Source organism: Mobula birostris, chromosome 5 (genome assembly GCF_030028105.1).
Source record: "Mobula birostris isolate sMobBir1 chromosome 5, sMobBir1.hap1, whole genome shotgun sequence".
NCBI lineage: Eukaryota > Metazoa > Chordata > Chondrichthyes > Myliobatiformes > Myliobatidae > Mobula > Mobula birostris.
Genome location: NC_092374.1, coordinates 8,359,325 through 8,380,873, shown reverse-complemented (window position 1 = coordinate 8,380,873; position 21,549 = coordinate 8,359,325). Strand labels below are relative to the sequence as shown.

At 44.4% G+C, this 21,549-nt stretch overlaps 1 protein-coding gene across 1 annotated transcript in view; it reads left to right on the top strand.

Moving 5' to 3' along the window:
- LOC140197521 (dual specificity testis-specific protein kinase 2-like) overlaps positions 1–21,549 on the top strand; it is a 134,112-nt gene that overhangs the window by 108,608 nt on the left and 3,955 nt on the right. Inside the window, exons 6-9 of the mRNA XM_072257555.1 lie at positions 6,680–6,770; positions 8,250–8,333; positions 16,644–16,730; positions 20,515–20,662. Coding sequence (XP_072113656.1) covers positions 6,680–6,770; positions 8,250–8,333; positions 16,644–16,730; positions 20,515–20,662 — 410 coding nt within the window. The remainder of the gene's footprint in view (positions 1–6,679; positions 6,771–8,249; positions 8,334–16,643; positions 16,731–20,514; positions 20,663–21,549) is intronic.

Sequence of the window (21,549 nt, the reverse complement as noted above, 5' to 3'; positions counted from 1 at the left end):
CCCAAGGAACTTAAAGCTTTTGACCTGTTCCACTTGCGCACCACCGATGTAAATGGGGTCATGCGGTCCATACGATGAATATTTAGAATGAAATTTGAAAAATCACATACTTTTGAATTTATTTATTAATTGAAGTGTGTAATGAAATGCACACAACAAAGAAAATCTTCCACATTTCGTAAACTTTTTCTAGTGCGTTCAATTCCAGCTGCGTGGCAACAATGGCTATGTGCACGGGAGCATTTCAGTTACAGTGCGGCCGCGCACCCACACAGTCACAGTGGTACAACGGGTAGAGCGACTGCTTCACAACTCCAGAGATCCGGGTTCAAGCCCAGCCTCTGCCACTCTCTGTGTAGAGTTTGTACGTTACCCCCAGTCACTCCACAATCCACATCCCAAAGATACCCATTTGGGGAAGGGGGTTAATTGGCTGTTATATTTTTACCCTTGATGAGAGTAAGAATCAGGGATTAGAGCCACAGAGGGAAAGAGCCCTTACAGCTCCATATGAGCATTGTTTTAATTGGTAACAGCTCCAGAAGTCCACACTGCCCACCAGCTAACCTGTACGTCTTTGGAATGTGGGAGGAAAGCAGTATGTACCCAGAGGAAACCCACACAGTCACAGGGAGAAAGTACAAATTCCTCTGGAATTGAACCCAGCTCGCTGGCACTGTAATGGTATTATGCTAGCCACTCTGCTAACGTGCCAACTGGAATAGACGCATTCAGTGTCCTCATTATTAGCTACACCTGTACACCTCGTTAATGCAAATATATAATCAGCCAATCGTGTGGCAGCAACTCAATGCGTAAAAGCATGCAGGCATGGTCAAGAGGTTCAGTTGTTGTTCTGATCAAACATCGGAATGGGGAAGAAATGTGATCTAAATGACTTTGACCATGGAATGATTGTTGGTGCCAGATAGGGTGGTTTGAGTATCTCAGAAACTGCTGATTACTGTCCCTCAGTTACTACCCTTCAACCATCAGGCTCTTGAACTAAAGGTGATAACTTCACTCAACTTCACTTGCCCTATCCTTGAAATATTCCCAAAACCAATGGACTCACTTTCAAGGATTGTTCATCTCATGCTGTCAATATTTATTGCTTGTTTATTTATCATTATTTCTCTCTTTTTGTATTTGCAGTTTTTTTTGCACACTGCTCAAGTTGGTCTGGTCTTTCATTGATTCTATTATAGCTGTTACCCTATGGATTTATTCAATATGCTCACACAAAAATGAATCTCAGGGTTGTATATGGTGATATATATGTACTTCGATAATAAGTTTACTTTGAACTTTAATTTCCTGAGATTTTCAAGCACAACAGTCTCTAGAGTTTACAGAGAAGTGTGCGATAAACCAAAAACATCCGGTGAGCAGCAGTTCTGTGGGTGAAAATGCCTTGTTAATGAGAGAGGTCAGAGGAGAATGGCCAGACTGGTTCAAGCTGACAGGAAGGTGACAGTAACTCAATTAACTACACGTTACAACAGTGATGTGCAGAAGAGCATCTTTGAACACACATATCGAACCTTGAAGTGGATGGGCTACAGCAACAGAAGACCATGAGCATACAGTCGGGGACCACTTAATCAGGTCCAGCAGGTACCTCATTATGTGGCCACTGGGTGTACATGTATATACAAGCTATGTTGAGGGAGAGGCACCATTCAGCCAGATTTTCAGTCTGCCTCCTATATGCTGATTCGCCTTGGTTGGAACTCTCCTCTTGTAATCCACCCTGCCAGTCATCCTCAGAACTATTTCTGTATCCAAAAGATCACTTCTCATGCAGCTCCAGTTATTAGCAGTACAACCTGAGGCATCTCGGTCAGAAACATTGACTGTTTACTCTCCTCCATCAATGTTGCCTGACCTGCTGAGTTTCTCCAGCATTTTTTATGCATCTGCTTAATCACTTGTGTTTATCCGTTTCTGGACTCGATTCATCACAACTTTCTCAGAATGGATTATACTGCTGCCACAAATTAGCTAATTTCATAATGTATTTCAGTGATAAAAAACCTGATTCTGGTTCAGTTACCCCAATGACCTCTCGAAATAAGCAATACTACTACTACGTCGACTCAGGCCTAGGGGGCGGGCGTCAGGCACGATGACAGACTCTCCACTTCTCCCTCTCCCTCATCAGTGTGTTCAGTTCATCTACATTAGCCGCGCCGCTGTCTTCTAGGAGCGTGTTGACCATAGTCTTGGGAGGGCGCCCAGGGTTCATCCTCCCGTGCTTAGGCTCCCATATGATGACCAGGCTGGCAGGTAGCTCGGGCTGGCGTGGACAGTGCCCCACTAGTTGCAGCCTTCTCGCCTCGATTTTAGTGGAGAGCATCGGTAGGTTGTTATAGAGCTCAACGTTCATCATGTGCTGTTGCCAACTCACGTCAAGAGCCATTCGGAGCATTCGTGTATAGCAACCATCTACAGACTTTCACGTCGTCTTGGTGAGTGTACACGTCTTGCATTCGTATGTGAGAATGGACTCTATGAAATAAGCAATGATGGAGCCCATTTACTCAAACCCTATTTGCCTAGGGTTAAGTAGGTGGGTTACTGGAAGGGTCTGTTCCACACTGTGTCTCCAAATAAAAATAACAGTAAAAGAGTCTGTCTAAATGCCTCTTAAGCATCGTCACTATATCTGATTTTACCACCTCCTCTGGCAGCAAGTTCCCAACATCAACCACTCCTCTGTGAAAAATTTACCACTAAGGTTCCTTTCAAATCTCTAACCTTAAAACTATTCCCTCTCATTTTTGATAGGCCTGTCACTGGAAAAAGATTTTGACTAGGTCAATGCTTCTCACAGTCTTAAATCCCTATTCATTCACCCTTCAGCCTCCTTTGCACCAGGATAAACAGACCTAGTCTCTCAAATCTCTCTCAATAATTAATGCCCTCTGCTCAGGCAACATCCTGCTTCCCTATAAACTGCGCAGGTGCACGGCCACACAGTAACTGAAATGCTCCTACGCACATAGCCTTTGTTGCCAAGCAGCTAGAATTTCCTTTCTTATAATTTTAATATAATTTTGAAATTTTGCTGAATTTGAAATCTACATTCATAGAATTGTGAAGCATTAATGAATATAATCCATAAATAATCAACATACTGCAACCTTTACTTTGAAACAGTTTAGAGCTACATTGTCAGTGTTTCAAGTTACAAATTGTAACAATAAACACAGAATGGAAGTCGGTAGCTCATTGCTAATAAATCACTGGCCTGCTGAAAGCCGACAGTGTCAGATGAGAAAAAATTTACGAAACTTGAAAGTTTTTCTTTGTTGTACTGTATTTAATTAGACCCTTAAATTAATAAAGTCAAAAGTATGTGATTTTTCATTTCTCATTCTAAATACTCATAGTATGCATTTTACAAAAAAAAACATTTAAAGCGCTGCACAGTTTTCAGGCCGTATAAAAATTTCCTGCTCAGAGCAATGGTTGATCCACACAGCTGTTAAGGAAATTAGAGGGAATGTTGCTGGTGAATATCATGTGCATTCTTCAATGGCTCAGTCACATCCCTCCTGTACTGTGGTAACCATTTGTGGTCCGCTGCTGCATACCTTAAATTGTATCTTCAGATTCAAATGTACTTATTCAAGTTCAAGCTTATTGTCATCTGTACAAATGAGAATCAGGTTTATTATCACTGGCATATGTTGCAAACTCTGTTGCATTGTGGCAGCAGTATATTGCAATGCATAGCAAGATCTATAATTTACAATAAGTATTGTATATCATTCGTTCGTTATGTGCCGTGTTGTGGCAGGGTGGAGAGACGTCTGTACGGAAGGAGGTGTAAGGCTCTCCTTCCCTCCGCTAGTCTGCAGGTCACCCTTGGGCGAGGCGTAGCACCTGCTTAGCCCCCGATCTGGGTCACGTGAAGCTCTGGGAGCAGGTGGTGGGTGGTTGTATGAGCAGCCAGTGCCTATGTCATGAACTATGTTGTTTTGCGGCAGCAGTACAATTCGATACATAATTTAAAAATCTGTAACTTCCAATATATATCAAAACATTAAATTAAAGAAGTAGTGCAAAAAAAAGGAAGAAAAGTGAGGTGGTGAACATGGGTTCATGGACCGTTCAGAAATCTGATGGTGGAGGGGAAGAAGCTGTTCCTGAAACATTGAGTGTGAGTCTTCAGGCTCCTGTGCCTCCTCCCTGATATTAGCAATGAGAACAGGGCATGTCCTGGGTGGAGGCGGTCCTTCATGGTGGATGTTGCCTTTTTGAGGTATCATCCTTTCAAGGTGTCCTCAATGCTGGGAGGGAGGATAGGGGTCTAATGCCCATGATGGAGCTGACTGAGTCTTTGGTGATATGCCAAGTCTCCTCAAACCCCTGATGAAATATAGCCGTAGTCGTGCCTCCTTTGTAACTGCATCAATATGTTGGGCCCAGGATACATCCTCAGAGATGTTGACACCCAGGAAGTTGCAGTACTTGTAAATGTTATGAAAAATGTCATCTAAATTTGGTTTCCTTTTTTTTCAAGGAAGCTAACCTCCCATGGCCAGTAGTTGTCAATTTTTCAGAGTCACCACAGCCTAAGGTCAAATCACACTGTGTTTTGCAATAAGTTCCTAGCACTGAAGTTCAAAGCCAGCTACAGCAAGGTAGTTAACATTTCAATGTGTCAATCTATGTACCTGACTTTTGGTTAAATATGGCGTTACTCAAGCTGAGCTTGTTAGGTTTCTGAGTCGCTCTTCTGCTAGGCTGTAAAATTAGCTTATTTTTATTAGATTATCTGTATACCTGTCACAGTGTGTGTGTTCAGTCTCCTGTAGAAAAGGTCTCAAATGTCAGTCACCAGCTTTGTTCATAGGCGGCCTAAAATACTGTCTTGAAATAGAATTCAAATTGGTTTATTATTGTCACATGTACTAAGAGGCAGTGAAAAGCTTTTGTAAAATAGCTTGATTTGTCACATGTATGAAATGCGTCGTTTGTGTCAATGGCTAATACGGTCCGAGGTTGTGCTGGGGGCAGCCCACAAGTGTTGTCACACTTCCAACATAGCACAGCCACAACTTACTAAACCTAACCCGTACAGAAGTGGTTTGCCATTGCCTTCTTCTGGACAGTGTCTTTAGAAGACAGGTAATCATTATCAACACTCTTCAATGACTGTCAGCTGGGCATCAGTGGTTGCATAACCAGGACTTGTGATCTGCACCAGCTGCTCATACGACCGTCCACCACCTGCTCCCATGGCTTCACGTGACCCTGATCGGGGGCTAAGCAGGTGCTACACCTCACCCAAGGGTGACCTGCAGGCTAGTGGAGGGAAGGAGCACCTTACACCTCCTTTGGTAGAGAGATGCCTCCACCCCGACACCCACCAAGGTAGTAAGAAGGAAAGCAGAATGCAGGATAAAGTGTACCAGTTACAGGTGGATCCAGGTGATAAGGGGGAGTCGTGATAGGCAGATGGGGAAAGGGGAGAGTGGGAATGATGTCAGAAGCTGCGACGATTGATGGAGGTAAGAAAGGCCTGAGAAAATGGAATCTAATTGGAGAGGTGGTGGACCACTGAATAAAAGGAAGGAGGTGAGGAGTGGAATCCGTGGGAGCTTTATTTTATTTATTTTTGATTAATTTAGTGATAGGGTGCAGAGTAGATAAGGCACTGGTAAGGCCTCACGGAGTTCAGTTGGCAGTTTTGAGTGTCTTATTTAAGAAAGGATGTGCTGATATTGGACAGAGTCCGGAGGAGGTTCATGAGAATGGTTCTGGGAATGAAAGGGTTACCATACGAGCAGCGATTGAAGGCTTTGGGCCTGTACTTGCTGAAATTTAGTAGAATGAGGGGGGATATCATTGAAACCTATCAAACGTTGAAAGGCCTAGACAGAGTGGATGTAAAGAGGAGGTTTCCTTTGGTGGGGGAGTCTAGGACCGGAGGACACAGCCTCAAAATAGAGGATGTCCTTTTAGAACAGATGAGGAGGGATTTCTTTAGCCAGAGGGTGGCGAATCTGTGGAATTCATTGCCGCAGGCAGCTGCGGAGGCCAAGTCATTGGGGCATTTAAGGAGAGATTGATAGATTCTTGTTTAGTCAAGGTGTGAACAGTTATGGGAAGAAGGCAGGTGAATAGGGTTGAGACAGAAATGGATCAGCCATAATGAAATGGCAGAGGAGACTCGATGGGCTGAATGGCCTAATTCTGCTCCTTTGTTTTATTGCTCTTCTGGCCCTTGGAGCCACACTGCCCCAGCAACCACACAGCTCTGATTCACCCTAACTTAATCATGGGATAATTTACAACGACTAGTTAACCTACCCGACACATCTTTGAACTGTGGGAGGATACAGGAACACCTAGGTGCACACAGGAAACTCCTTACAGAAAGACACCACAATTGAACACCAAGCTGTAACAGCGTCGTGCTAACTGCTCCACTCACATCTTTCTTTCCAGTCCCAATGACCCAAAATGCCGGCAGTCCATTTCCCCCCATATATGCTGCCTGACCTGCTGAGTTCCTCCAGCTCTGTGTGTGTTGTTCGAGGCTCTGTGGATCTGTGTGAACCTATGTCTGCCCTCAGAATGGGTGACATTTGTAGAAGCGGTTTGGAAGTCGGCCAGTGTTTACTGAGGTTACATTTTAACACTGTTGAATGTTTGCTTTCCGCAGCGGTGATGGGGAGAAGGTGCCTCTGGGCGTGGTTGGATCACCATACTGGATGGCACCGGAGGTTCTGAGAGGAGAGCTGTACGACGAAAAGGTAAAAGCGAGGGGATGAGGGAAATGCATAAAACCACCCTCCGGGTAGCACACATTGCTCCGAGAAGAGGATAGTTTGCCTGCCGAGACCATGGGGTACAAAGTGACTTTGGCAGGATGCAGAGCAGGGCTGACAAGTGGCAGCTGGAGCTCAACTCCAAAAGTGTGAAGTGATTCACTTTGGAAGATCAGATTTGAAGGCAGAATACAGAGTTAATAGTCATAGTCATACTTTATTGATCCTGGGGGAAATTGGTTTTCATTACAGTTGCACCGTAAGTAATTAAATAGTAATAAAACCATAAACAGTTAAATAGTAATATGTAAATTATGCCAGAAAAAAGTCCAGGACCAGCCTATTGGCTCAGGGTGTCTGACCCTCCAGGGGAGGAGTTGTGAAGTTTGATGACCACAGGCAGGAATGACTTCCTATGACGCTTTGTGTTGCATCTCGGTGGAATGAGTCTCTGGCTGAATGTACTCCTGTGCCCAACCAGTACATTATGTAGTGGATGGGAGACATTGTCCAAGATGGCATGCAACTTGGACAGCATCCTCTTTTCAGACACCACCGTCAGAAAGTCCAGTTCCATCCCCACAACATCACTGGCCTTACGAATGAGTTTGTTGATTCTGTAGGATGTTAATGTAGGATTCCTAGCAGTGTGGAGGAACAGAGGGAACTTGGTGTCCATATCCACAGTAATCTTAAAGTTGCCACGCAAGTTGATAGGGTGGTTACGAAGGTGTATGGTGTGATGGGCCTTCATTAGTCGGGGACTGAGTTCAAGAACTGCGAGGTAATGTTGCAGCTCTATAAAACTCTGATTGGACAACATCTGCAGTATTGTGTCCAGTTCTGGTTGCCTCATTACAGGAAGGATGTGGAAGCTTTAGAGGGGGTGCAGAGGTGATTTACCAGGATGCTGCCTGAATTCAGGAACATGCCTAATGAGGAATAGTTGAGCGAGCTAGGGCTTTTCTCTTGGGGTGAAGGAGGATGAGAGGAGACTTGATAGAGGTGTACAAGATGATAAGAGGCAGAGACAGAGACTTTTTTCCCAGGGTGGGAGTGTCTAATACCAGAGGCCATAATTTCAAGATGATTGGAGGAAAGTACAGGGCGATGTATATTTTTTTAACAAAGAGAATGATAGGAATGTGGAACTCTCTGTCAGGGGAGGAGGTAGAGGCAATTTAAGGATTTTTAAGAGAATCCCAGCATCGTTGATGTAAATGGGAATCTGTGCAACGCCTCCCCACCCTAATGTCAATGTCCAGCTCTTCATCAACTCCGTTCTCTGACTCATCGTTATTTGATCAGCCCAGTACAGTGGTGTCGGTGCAGCGTATGGAGAGTAGAGTAGGGACTGAGGGCACACCCTTCAACCTTCCATTGCAGAGGTGGGGACCCCAGGTGGACGGACTGTATGTGGCAAAATCTTCTTCTAAACGCTTCTTCTTTCTCTCCTTGTTGCAGACAGATGTCTTCGCTTACGGCATCATCCTGTGCGAGATCATTGCCCGAATACCAGCTGATCCAGACTACATGCCCCGCACCGAGGTAACAACAGCAATGCTGCATTTATTTAACACCGTTTACCTTGTCAAGTGTCCGGAAATGCACTCTTGGCCAGAGTTTAACAGCAAGGTAAGTGTTTAGGATAGAATTGTTGGAGACGCTAGTGTCAGGAATCACCTCAAAGGTGTTGTGAATTCCAGAATTTTGGTCACAGCTTAAGGTGGATCAGAAAATACTGGGAATGTGCAAAGGGCCAGGATGGGACCTGCAGGAAACAGAATGGAAGGATTGAGATGGAGTCTGAGACCAGGATAAGGATTGTAGTTAGATCAGAAGCCAACGCACAGACTGGCAGATTAAAAGGTGTGAGTCACAATAAATGCTACAACATTTTATACAAACAACAGGAATTCTGCAGATGCTGAAAATTCAAGCAACACACGTCAAGTTGCTGGTGAATGCAGCAGGCCAGGCAGCATCTCTAGGAAGAGGTACAGTCGACGTTTCCGGCCGGGACCCTTCATCAGGACACCAGCAACTTTGCTTGAAATTCCAGCATCTGCAGATTTCCTCGTGTTTGCGAAGATACATTTTGATTTAACTTTTTGGATGATAGGAACAGAAAATAATTGTATCCCATAGCCGCACTAGCACTGAAAAGTCCTTGACGCACCTCTGGAACTAGAAGGAAATGGACTGTTGTTGCTGCACCACCAAGTGCAGCTCCACAGAGGGAGAAAAAGGAGAGTGAGAGAAAGAATGTGTATATATAAATAAATAACGGATTGGGTACGCGGGGGAGGTGGGGCATTAGCGGAAGTTAGAGAAGTCAATGTTCATGCCATCAGGTTGGAGGCACCAGGTTTTTTATTTTTATACACACATTCTTTCTCTCTCTCTCCTTTTTCTCCCTCTGTCCCTCCAACTATACCCCTTGCCCATCCTCTGGGTTCCCCCCTCCTTTTCTTTCTCCCTGGGCCTCCTGTCCCATGATCCTCTCGTATCCCTTTTGCCAATCACCTGTCCAGCTCTTGGCTCCATCCCTCCCCCTCCTGTCTTCTCCTATCATTTTGGATCTCCCCCTCCCCCTCCCACTTTCAAATCTCTCACTAGCTCTTCCTTCAGTTAGTCCTGACGAAGGGTCTCGGCCTGAAACGTCGACTGTACATTTTATACAAACTATCTACTGGAGGGAGGCTGTTTCAATTGGTGCACATGTTGAGAACAAACTTGAACTTGAACTCAAGGGGTCGTGGTACATTGGGCGGGTCTGTGGATAGGCTCTGGCCATTGATTGGTGGCAGAAGCAGGGCTGCAGTCAGAACTGGTCAATAGGCTGCTGGGCAGGAACACATCAAGCCTGGGCATTGACTGGTGATATGGGTGGGGCCACAGTCAGGCAGAGAGGTTGGGGAAGGAATTGACAGCCAGAGATCTTTACACAGGGCAGAAATGACTAATACAAGAGGGTATAATTTTAAAGTGATTAGAGGCTAGTTGGGGGGTGGGGGGGCGGGGTAGGGATGCCAGAGATACGTTCTTTTACACAGAGAGTGGTGGGTGTGTGGAATGCACTCTTAGAGATGGTGGTAGAGGCAAATACTTTAGGAACATACTGTATAAGAGATACTAATATGAGCACATGGATGAAAGGAAAATGGAGTGATATGTGGGAGGGAAAGGTTAGATTGAACTCTGAGTAGGTTAAAGTTTGGCACAACATTGTGGGCTGAAGGGCCTGTACTGTGTGGTTAATGTTCTATGTTCTATTCCCTCTTCTCTTTACTGTGATAAGTGGGCATATTAACAACAATATTGTGGCTCTAAGGTATGACGAGGTTAGAATTTTGCCTCAAATTTTACTTTGGGAGTGCAGCCTGTCATCTTTAAATACCATGTTTCTTTTGACATTCTGATAAAATGACTCTCTGTATTAATCGAGAACAGAAACTAGTCATTCTGTCTGTCAGATTCACAAACAACAATCACTCATTTAAACTAATCCCACATTAACTCTATGCTTTAGTTTCCTCACATTTTTTTTATTTACAGAGAAATACAATGGTTAGTGCAACACTTCACAGTACTGGCTGTAAGATCAGGGCACAATTACTGCCACTGTCTGTAAGGAATTTGTCTGTTCTCTCCATGATTGCATGGATTTCCTCCCACATTCCAAAGACGTACCGGTTAGGGTGAGTTATGGGCATGCTATGTCAGCATGACAACATTTGCGGACTGCCCCCAGCACATCCTCGGACTGTGTTGTCGTTGACGCAAATGGCACCTTTCACTGTTTCTTTCAACGACAAATAAAGCTAACCTCTTTAAAAAAAAGTTTTTATACAGCATAGTCACCATCATCATCATAAGACCATCAGGCAAAGGAGCAGAAGTTGGCCAATAGGCCCATCAGGTCTGCTCCGCCATTTTATCATGAGCTGATCCATTCTCCCATTTAGTCCCAGTCCTCCGCCTTCTCACCATAACCTTTGATGCCCTGGCGACATAGATACCTATCATATGCCATGTCATGAGACGTAGGCAATCATGGTTCCATGGTGTCAGTGCTTATACGACCATCCACAGTCACGGAGAGAACATACAAACTCCTTACAGACAGCAGCAGAATCGAACCCTTGTTCACTTGTACTGTAAGGGTTACGCTAAACACTACACTACCGTAACACCCCAATGATGGAAGCTGAATCTTCACAATTGCCAGATTCACCTGCATGTTGATGGGAATAGGCAGATTAATAGTTTGGCATAGCCTGAATGGGCTGAAGGGCCTGTTTCTTGGCTGTGCTTATCACTCACCTACACACAAGGGGTAATCATCTAAACAACTCATATAGCTTCTGAACGTGGGAAGAAACCCGTGCAGCCACAGGAAGAAAGCCTGAAACCCCCCACAGACAGCTCCCGCCGTCAGGATCAAAGCTGGATCTCTGGTACCGTGAGGGATCTCTATCCCTGCGCCATGAGCCGCCCACAGTGCATCTGAGAATCAAGCAGATTGGGTTCTAAATGTCAGGAGTGGGAAGTGAGCTGCTCGTTAGCAGGGATATATTGTAAAAGGATGAGTACTCTACTGAATCCATACTGCACCTATTCTGCAAGTACTTGGACAGAGGCTAACTTTCACCAGACAGGGTTGTCTAATGTGGTCACTGGACACCCTCGCCATTTCCCCATGTCACCTACCACCTCTTCGCAAACAAAAGGCCTGCTTTTCTGATCCGACAGTCTGTTGCTGCATAAATTTTGAATGATTGGCCTGTGACTGGGTTCCAGAAGACCTGAATAATTCAGTATATGGCTGTGCGTGGTAAGTGAAGTCCTTTCTCTGCATTCAGCACCACTTTTGTGCAGCTTCCCTGTGTTTGTAAGGTGATTATGGCAGCTTAGTCATTGTACGTGGTGAATGCTATCAAATAAATTATTTACACCTCTGTAGCAGCATCTGTCCATTAAAGTGTGGCTGGTTCACTTCGAACAGTACAATGCAGCACAGAACCTTCAACCCACAATGTTGTGCCAACTTTTTAACCTACTTTAAGATCAATCTAGCCTTCCCTCCATTTTTATTTCATCTGTTTCAAGTTCTGTTTAATTCTCATTTAACCACATACATGAATACAGCCAAACCAAACAGTTTATTTGGGGCCAAGATGCAAAATAGAATCAACAGTCACACACATCACTCATACGTCAAGTAGTTATAATAGCAGAAAAACATTCAGTCACAAAATATATCTGGCCCAAGTCCGAGTGTCATGGCCTGTGGACTGATGGTGCATAAGATGTTGTCCTTGAGCCATGTTTCTGTAAGAACAAGCACATAGCAGTTCCTCATCACAGGCGAATGTAATCCAGCTCATCTTCCACCGAGTGAACATTAGTGGGCAGCTCCAGCAGGAGGGGCAGCCGTCAACCCAGCACGGACTCCAGCTCTATCAAACAGCATCTCTTCCCCAGGTGGCTGCAACAGGCAACCCCACAGTATGAGGGTCTGGTCTACAAAACAACCAAGTCCACACAGACTCCCTGCCATTGGTCTAGCCAGTCTAAGAGTTTCTTAAATGCATTTAATGTATCTGCCTCTACCACCACCCCTGGCAGTGTGTTCCACGCACCCATCACGATGTAAAAAAAAAATCACCCCTGACATCCCCCCTATACTTTTCTCCAAACACCTTAAAATTATGCCCCTTTTGTATCAGCCGTCCACCCTGCAAAAAAAACCTCTGGGTTTTCACTCAGTATATGCCTCTTGTACATCTCTATCATCACCTTTACTTCCTGAGAAAACTAAAGAAATTTGGCCTGTCCCCTAAAACCCTCAGTAATTTTTATAGATGCACCGTAGAAAGCATTCTTCTGGGGTGCATCACAACCTGGTATGGAAGTTGTCCTGTCCAAGACCGGAAGAAGCTGCAGAAGATCGTGAACACGGCGCAGCACATCACACAAACCAATCTTCTGTCCTTGGACTCACTTTACCCCACACGCCGTTGGAGCAGTGCTGCCAGGATAATCAAGGACATGACCCACCCAGCCAACACACTTTTCATCCCTCTTCCCTCCGGGAGAAGGCTCAGGAGATTGAAGACTCGTATGGCCAGATTTGGGAACAGCTTCTTTCCAACTGTGATAAGACTGCTGAACGGATCCTGACCCGGATCTGGGCCGTACCCTCCAAATATCCGGACCTGCCTCTCGGTTTTTTTTTACACTATCTTACTTCCCATTTTTCTATTTTCTATTTATGATTTATAATTTAAATTTTTAATATTTACTAATTTTAACTATTTTTAATATTTAATATTTGTAATCAAGGGAGTGTGAAGTGCAGAATCAAATATCGCTGTGATGATTGTACATTCTAGTTCCAATTGTTTGGCGACAATAAAGTATAAAGTATCAAGTCACCTCATCCTCCATCACTCCAAAGAGAAAAAGCCCTAACTTGCTTAACCGCTCCTCATAAGACATGCTCTCCAATCCAGGCAGCATCCTGGTAAACCTCTTCTGCATGCTCTCTAAAGATTCCACATCTTTCCTATAATGAAGTGACCAGAACAGAATGACCAGAATTCCAAGTGTGGTCTCACCAGGGTTTTTATGGAGCTGCAACATTGCATCACAGCTCTTGAACTAATCCCCCTGACTAGTGAAGGACAACACACCATTCAGTTTCTGAAGTGCCCAATCAACTTTGAGGGATCTCTGGTGATATTGGGCCATGTGGGTTCATTGGACTGAAGTGCCTGTTACTGTGCTGTATCTCTGAATAAAAATAAAGAAGTGAGTGTTTGACAGTTGGTACAGATCAATAGGTCGAAGGGCTTCCTTCCTTGGTGGAAGGGTTTAAGCCTTGAGATCTGTGACTGAGGTTGTAACTGGGGAATCAAGGCTGGTGGTGATTAATATTGTGAATGAGTCAGTCCAGGACCCAGAGGGATTGACACTAAGTGTATTTTTACATGAAAAAAGGGAAGTGGAGCAGGAAGGCACATCTTTGCTCATTTAAGCAAATGAATCAATACTTCTAAAGATAAAAGAATAACTTTATTTGTCACACGTACATGAAAACAGTGAAATGTGTTGTTTTCATCAATGACCAACACTGTCAGGGGATGTCCTGGGGGCAGCCCGCAGGTATTGCCAAGCTTCTGGCGCCCACAACCTATTAACCCTTACTAACCTATACGTCTTTGGAATATAGGAGGAAACTGGGCTACCAGGAGGAAGCAATTACGGGGAGAATGTACAAACTCCTTATAGACAGCGGTGGGAATTGAACTTCTGATTACTGATTGCCAGCGCTATAAAGGATAATGCTAACTACTGCTGTGCCAGATTAACGAAGTCATATCAACGGAGTAGATGATTTGTCCCATCGAGTTTGCTCTGCCACTCCACCATGGCTGAATTATTTTCCCTGTCAACTCCATTCTCTTTCCTTCTCATCTTTGATGACCTGACTAATCAGGAAGCTAAAACCCTGAGGGTATTTTCACTGTACTGCAGAAATACTTTCTCAATGCATTGCTGTTATTTCATCATAGCCTAGAGGTAGCAGCTTCAGTTTGCATTCCTATCTCCCTGTATCAGTTCATCACTGTGCATGGGGATCGGAAAAGTCTACAAAAAGTGGTGGATACAGCCCAATCCATCAGAGATAAAGCCCCCAGCCCCACCATTGAGCACATTTACAAGGAACACTACCCCGAGAAAGCAGCATCCGTCATCAAGGACCCACCGTGCAGACCGTGGCCTCTTCTCTCAGCTACTGTACCATCAGGCAGGAGCCTGAGGTCCCACACCACCACTTTCAAAGTAAATTTTTCAAACCATGTTCTTTGAGATTCACCATACACTTCTTTGAGGTTCAGGAACAGTTGGTATCCTACAGCCATTAGGCTCCTGATCCAGCGTGGATAACTGTGTGCAGTTTTGGTCTCCAAATTTGAGGAAGGACATTCTTGCTATTGAGGGAGTGCAGCGTAGGTTCACAAGGTTAATTCCCGGGATGGTGGGACTGTCATATGTCGAAAGATTGGAGCGACTGGGCTTGTATACTCTGGAATTTAGAAGGCTGAGAGGGGATCTTATTGAAACATATAAGGTTATTAAGGGATTGGACACGCTGGAGGCAGGAAGCATGTTCCCGCTGATGGGTGAGTCCAGAACCAGAGGCCACAGTTTAAGAATTAGGGGTAGGCCATTTAGAACGGAGTTGAGGAAAACTTTTTCACCCAGAGAGTGGTGGATATATGGAATACTGTGCCCCAGAAGGCTGTGGAGGCCAAGTCTCTGGATGCTTTCAAAAAAGAGATGGATAGAGCTCTTAAAGATAGCGGAATCAAAGGTTATGGGGATAAGGCAGGAACTGGATACTGATTGTGGATGATCAGCCAATGATCAGTGAATGGCGGTGCTGGCTCGAAGGGCCGAATGGCCTACTCCTGCACCTATTGTCTATTTACTCACAACACCGAACTGATTCCATAACCTATGGACCCACTTTCAAGGACTCCACAACTCACGGTCTCAGTAGCATATTTTTTCTCTCATTTGCACAATTTGTATTTTGCACGTTGTTTGTTTGTGTATTTTCATAAATTCTGTTGTATTTTTCCCTGTAAAGAAACGGAATCTCATGTAGTATATGGTAACATATACGTACATTCCTGTATTGTGCTGTAGGTTTTCTACGTTTCTTTATACATTGACTTAACCATCAGCGGCCGTGTTTCTCATCAGTTCAAACCGCGAAGCTGCCATAAAATCACGCACACTTCGCCACCTGCTGGCAGTACTCGGTGGTGCAGCAATAACAGTCCATTTCCTTCTAGTTCCAGAGGTGCGTCAAGGACTTTTCAGTGCTAGTGCGGCTATGTGATACAATTATTCTCTGTTCCTATCATCCAAAAAGTTAAATCAAAATGTATCTTCGCAAACACGAGGAAATCTGCAGATGCTGGAATTTCAAGCAAAGTTGCCGGTGTCCTGATGAAGGGTCCCGGCCCGAAACGTCGACTGTACCTCTTCCTAGAGATGCTGCCTGGCCTGCTGCGTTCACCAGCAACTTTCATATGTGTTGCTCAAAATGTATCTTGCTAGGACTTCAGGACCTGAGTTATAGGTTTATTCCCTCCAGTGAAGGAGAATGACAGGGAATCGAATCAGATTCAGCTTTATTATCACTGACACGTGTGAAATTTGTTTACCAACAGCAGTACAGTGCAATACATAAAATATTTACAAAAGCAAATGAGGGTGTACAAAATTATGAAGGGTAGAGATAGGGTAAATGCATGCAGGCTTTTTCCCACTGAGGTTGAGTGAGACTGGAACTAGCAGCCACAGGTTTTGGGTGAAAGATGAAATATTTAAGGGAAACTTCTTCACTCAGAGGGAGGTGAGTGTGGAAGGAGATGCCAGTGGAAGTGGGGGATGCAGTGTTTAAGAGAAGTTTGAAGAGGTACATGGATGGGAGCGGTTTGGAGGCCTACAGTCCAGGTGCAGGTAGATGGGACTAACAGAATAATAGTTCAGTATGGACTGCGTGCTCTGAAAGGCCTGTATCCGTGTTTCAGGGCTCTATGACTCGAAAATAGATTGCAGAACAAGTCAACACTTTTGACCCAAACTCACTGACACATTTCTGCTTGTTAGGATTAACTGCAGCTTTCAGCTCAGCACCGAGTGCACAAGGCGCTATCTAAAACTCCTCTCTGCCTTCCAGTCGCCCACTGATCACTTCCATTTGTCTCCTCTATTTTCACAGTCTGATTAAGGTCTCAGATCAGACAGCTGACATGCTCTCCATTCCCTCCACAGAACTTTGGCCTGGATGTGAAGACTTTCCAGAAGATGGTGGGAGACTGTCCCCCTGTGTTCCTGGACCTAGCAGTCCTCTGCTGCAATGTGAGTCTGATGGGAAACTTTCAAATTGGGCTTCCACAACTCCCTTCAAAACCAAGATGCGTGTGCAAAATTATGCATGAATAGTAGTGTCCTAGCAGTACTGAAGAACAGAGGCTCTTTGGTGACATTGCCTGGGGTATAGAATATAAGGGCAGGGGATTTATGGTGCAACTTGAAATTGCATTTGATACAAACATTGGTGATGCTGTAGAGAAAATCAGAATCAGGTTTACTATCACAGGCGTACATCGTGAAATGTGTTGTTTAGTGGTAGCAGACCATGCAATACATAATATTCTTAAAAACTATAAATTACAATAATACATATACAGTTGAAGTTAGAAGTTTACATACACCTTGGCCAAATACATTTAAACTCAGTTTTTCACAATTCCTGACACTTTCCCAGAAAACATTCTCTATCTTAGGTTAGTTAGGATCACTGTTTTAAGAATGTGAAATGTCAGAATAATAGTAGAGAGAATGATTTATTTCAGCTTTTATTTCTTTCATCACTTTCCCAGTGGGTCAGAAGTTTACAAACACTTTGCTAGTATTTGGTAGCATTGCCTTTAAATTGTTTAACTTGGGTCAAACTTTTTGGTTCCCCTTCCACAAGCTTCTCACAGTAAGTTGCTGGAATTTTCTTCCATTCCTTCAGACAGAACTGGTGTAACTGAGTCAGGTTTGTAGGCCTCCTTGCTCGCATATGCTTTTTCAGTTCTGCCCACAAATCTGTTGAAACAAAAATTGAACTGTTTGGCCATAATGACCATCGTTATGTTTGGAGGAAAAAGGGCGAGGCTTGCAAGCTGAAGAACACCATCCCAACCATGAAGCATGGGGGGGGGGGGGCAGCATCATGTGGGGGTGCTTTGCTGCAGGAGGGACTGGTGCACTTCACAAAATAGATGGCATCATGGGGAAGGAAAATTATGTGGATATATTGAAGCAACATCTCAAGACATCAGCCCGGAAGTTAAAGCTCAAGTCGCAAATGGGTCTTCCAAATGGACAATATGGACAGTGACTCCAAGCATACCTCCAAAGTTGTGGCAAAATTGCTTAAGGACAACAAAGTCAAAGTATTGGAGTGGCCATCACAAAGCCCTGACCTCAATCTAATAGAAAATTTGTGGGCAGAACTGAAAAAGCATGTGCGAGCAAGAAGGCCTACAATCCTGACTCAGTTACACCAGTTCTGTCTGGAGGAATGGAACAAAATTCCAGCAAATTACTGTGAGAAGCTTGTGGAAGGCTACCAAAACGTTTGACCCAAGTTAAACAATTTAAAGGCAATGCTACCAAATACTAACAAGGCGTATGTAAAATTCTGACCCACTGGGAAAGTGATGAAAGAAATAAAAGCTGAAATAAATCATTCTCTCTACTATTACTCTGACATTTCACATTCTTAAAATAGTGATCCTAACTGACCTAAGACAGGGAATGTTTTCTGGGAGTAAATGTCAGGAATTGTAAAAAACTGAGTTTAAACATATTTTGCTAAGGTGTATGTAAACTTCTGACTTCAACTGTATATAAATTAAGTATTGCAAAAAGGCAGCAAAAGGGGAGAAAAAGTAAGGCAACGTACATGGGTTCATTATCCATTCAGAAATCTGGTGGCGGGGAAGAGGTGACTGAAAAGAGGCAGAAGAAAATAAACTATAGGCCAGTTAATCTGACCTCAGTGGTTGGGAAGATGTTGAACTCAATTATTAAGTATGAGGTCTCAGTACTTGGAGACACACAATAAGTCAGCACGGCCATAGTCAGCATGGTTTCCTCAAGGAAAAATCTTGTCCGACAAATCTGTTGGAATTCTGTGTAGAAACAACAAGCAAGATAGATAAAGGAAAATCAGATTTTCAGATGGCCTTTCACAAGGTGCTATAATTAAGGCTGCTTAACAAGCCATGAGCCCATAGTATTACAGGAAAGATTCGAGCATGGATAATGCAGTGGCTGATTGGCAGGAGGCAAAGAGTGGGAATAAAAGGAGCCTTTTCTGGTTGACTGCAAAAGACCAGTGGTACTCCACATGGGTCTGTGTTGGGACTAACACAATCATGTCAATGATTTGGATGATGGAATTGATGGCTTTCTTGCAGGTTGCAGACAATGTGAAGATAAGTGGTGGGGCAGGTAGTTTTGAGGAAGTAGAGAGGCTACAGAAGGACTGAGACAGATAAGGAGAATGGGCAAAAGATGGCAATGGAATACAGTGTCAGGAAGTGTATGGTCATGCACTTTGTAGAAGAAATAAAAGGGTTGACTATTTTCTAAATGGAGAGAAAATACAAAAAAACTGAGGTGCAAAGGGACTTGGGAGTCCTTGAACAGGATTCCCTAAAGGTTAATTTGCAGGTTGAGTCTGTGGCGAGGAAGGCAAATGCAATGTTAGCATTCATTTTGAGAGGACTAGAATATAAAAGCAAGGTTGTAATGTTGAGACTTTGTAAAGCACTGGTGAGCACTGGTGAGAAAGGATGTGCTTAAGCTGGAGAGGATTCAAAGGAGGTTCACAAAACTGATTCCAGGATTGAATGACTTGTTAAATGAAGACTGTTTGATGGCTCTGGGCCTTTATTCACTAGAATTCAGAAGAATGAGGGGTGACCACAGTTAAACCCATTGAATGGTGAAGTCCTTGATAGACCAGATGTGCAGAGGTTGTTTCTTATGATGGGAGAGTCGAAGACCAGAGGACACAGCCTCAGAACAGAGGGGCAACAGAGGTGGAATTTCTTTAGCCAGAGAGCCGTGAATCTGGGGAATTCATCGCCACAGGCAGCCGTGGAGGCCAAGTCTTTATGTATATTTAAGGCATTCTTGATCGTTCAGGGCATGACGGGATATGGGGAGAAGGCAGGAGATTGTGGCTGAGAGTAAAATTGCATCAGCCATGATAAAATGGCAGAGCAGACACGATGGACCAAATGGCCTAATTCTGCTCAAGAAGAAAAAACTTCCTGAATCGTTGAGTGTGTTTCTTCAGGCTCCTCTACTACATCCTCAATGGTAGCAATGAAATGAGGGCATATCCTGGGTGATGGGGGTCCTTAGTAACAATGCTGCCTTTTTGAGGCATCACATTCTGAAGATGTCCTCAATGCTGGGGAGGCCAGTGCCCATGATGGAGCTGCCCGAATTTACAACTTTCCACAACGAGTGAGGAAGATTGCCTGAGGATTGCACAATCTGATCAGCCTGAAAGTTGGATGAAGCAATAGCAAACAGTCTAGATGTACAACATTGTAGGTAACTGAATAATGTCACTGCTACCAACGCAGTCCAGAGGCAACAGGCAGAGGTGGATGACATTACTGGTCCAATAAGCGGCATGTCTGATGCAGCCTGAGGTGAAAGTGAAAAAGATGAAAAAAAAACTGGAGTTTCCAAAGGACGAGTCTCTATTTGTAGCTAACTTTAAGGACAAAGGTAGGCTTTATTTGTCACATTCGAAAAATAGTGAAATGTGTTGTTAGCATTACTGGCCAACATAGTCTGAGCATTGTGTTGGAGGCTAGCCTGCATGCACGGTCATGTTCCTGGTGCCAACACAGCATGCCCACAACTTACCAGCCCATGTGTCTTTGGAATGTGGGAGGAATCCAGAGGAAACCTGTCAGGGAGGGGGTGGTTGACGTGCTCTGCTTTGATGGTACAGCAGACAAGCAATTCAGCTTGCAACAGTAAATTCGCTGGGAAATGAAACGACGTGAATTCTCTAAATAATTGTCGAAACATTATTTTTTGTTTCCATTTTCTGCACATTTAGTTGGATTCCACCAAAAGGCCATCCTTTAAAGAGGTTGTTCAAAGACTAGAGGTGATACTGGAAGAGAAGCTGTACGAGAACACAGCTCCAGTTATTGACACTGCAAGAGATCATCATATAACAGTTGAAGTGTCAAGAGTGCCTAATGGTAATTTGAAATTGATAAGGAGGGATAAAAAGAGTTGGGGATAGAGAAAAGAGCAAAGATGATTTGTGTGGCAAAATGAAGCTAGTGTGGAAAGAAAAGCAGAGAGACAATGAGAGAAACAAAGAAGCAGGTTCATGACGACACTGTCCCATCACACACTCCCAGGGTCAAATAACATAAATGGAGCTTCACTCTGTGTCTGACCTCGAGAGTGTGTGATGGGACAGTGCAGAGGGAGTTTCACTCTGTGTCTGACCTCGGGAGTGTGTGATGGGACAGTGTAGAGGGAGTTTCACTCTGTGTCTAACACTGGGAGTGTGTGATGGGACAGTGTAGAGGGAACTTCACTCTGTATCTGACCCCGGGAGTGTGTGATGGGACAGTGTAGAGGGAGTTTCACTCTGTGTCTGACCCCGGGAGTGTGTGATGGGACAGTGTAGAGGGAGTTTCACTCTGTGTCTGACCCCGGGAGTGTGTGATGGGACAGTGTAGAGGGAGCTTCACTCTGTATCTGACCCCGGGAGTGTGTGATGGGACAGTGTAGAGGGAGTTTCACTCTGTGTCTGACCCCGGGAGTGTGTGATGGGACAGTGTAGAGGGAGCTTCACTCTGTATCTGACCCCGGGAGTGTGTGATGGGACAGTGTAGAGGGAGATTCACTCTGTGTCTGACCCCGGGAGTGTGTGATGGGACAGTGTAGAGGGAGTTTCACTCTGTGTCTGACCCCGGGAGTGTGTGATGGGACAGTGTAGAGGGAGTTTCACTCTGTGTCTGACCCCGGGAGTGTGTGATGGGACAGTGTAGAGGGAGTTTCACTCTGTGTCTGACCCCGGGAGTGTGTGATGGGACAGTGTAGAGGGAGTTTCACTCTGTGTCTGACCCCGGGA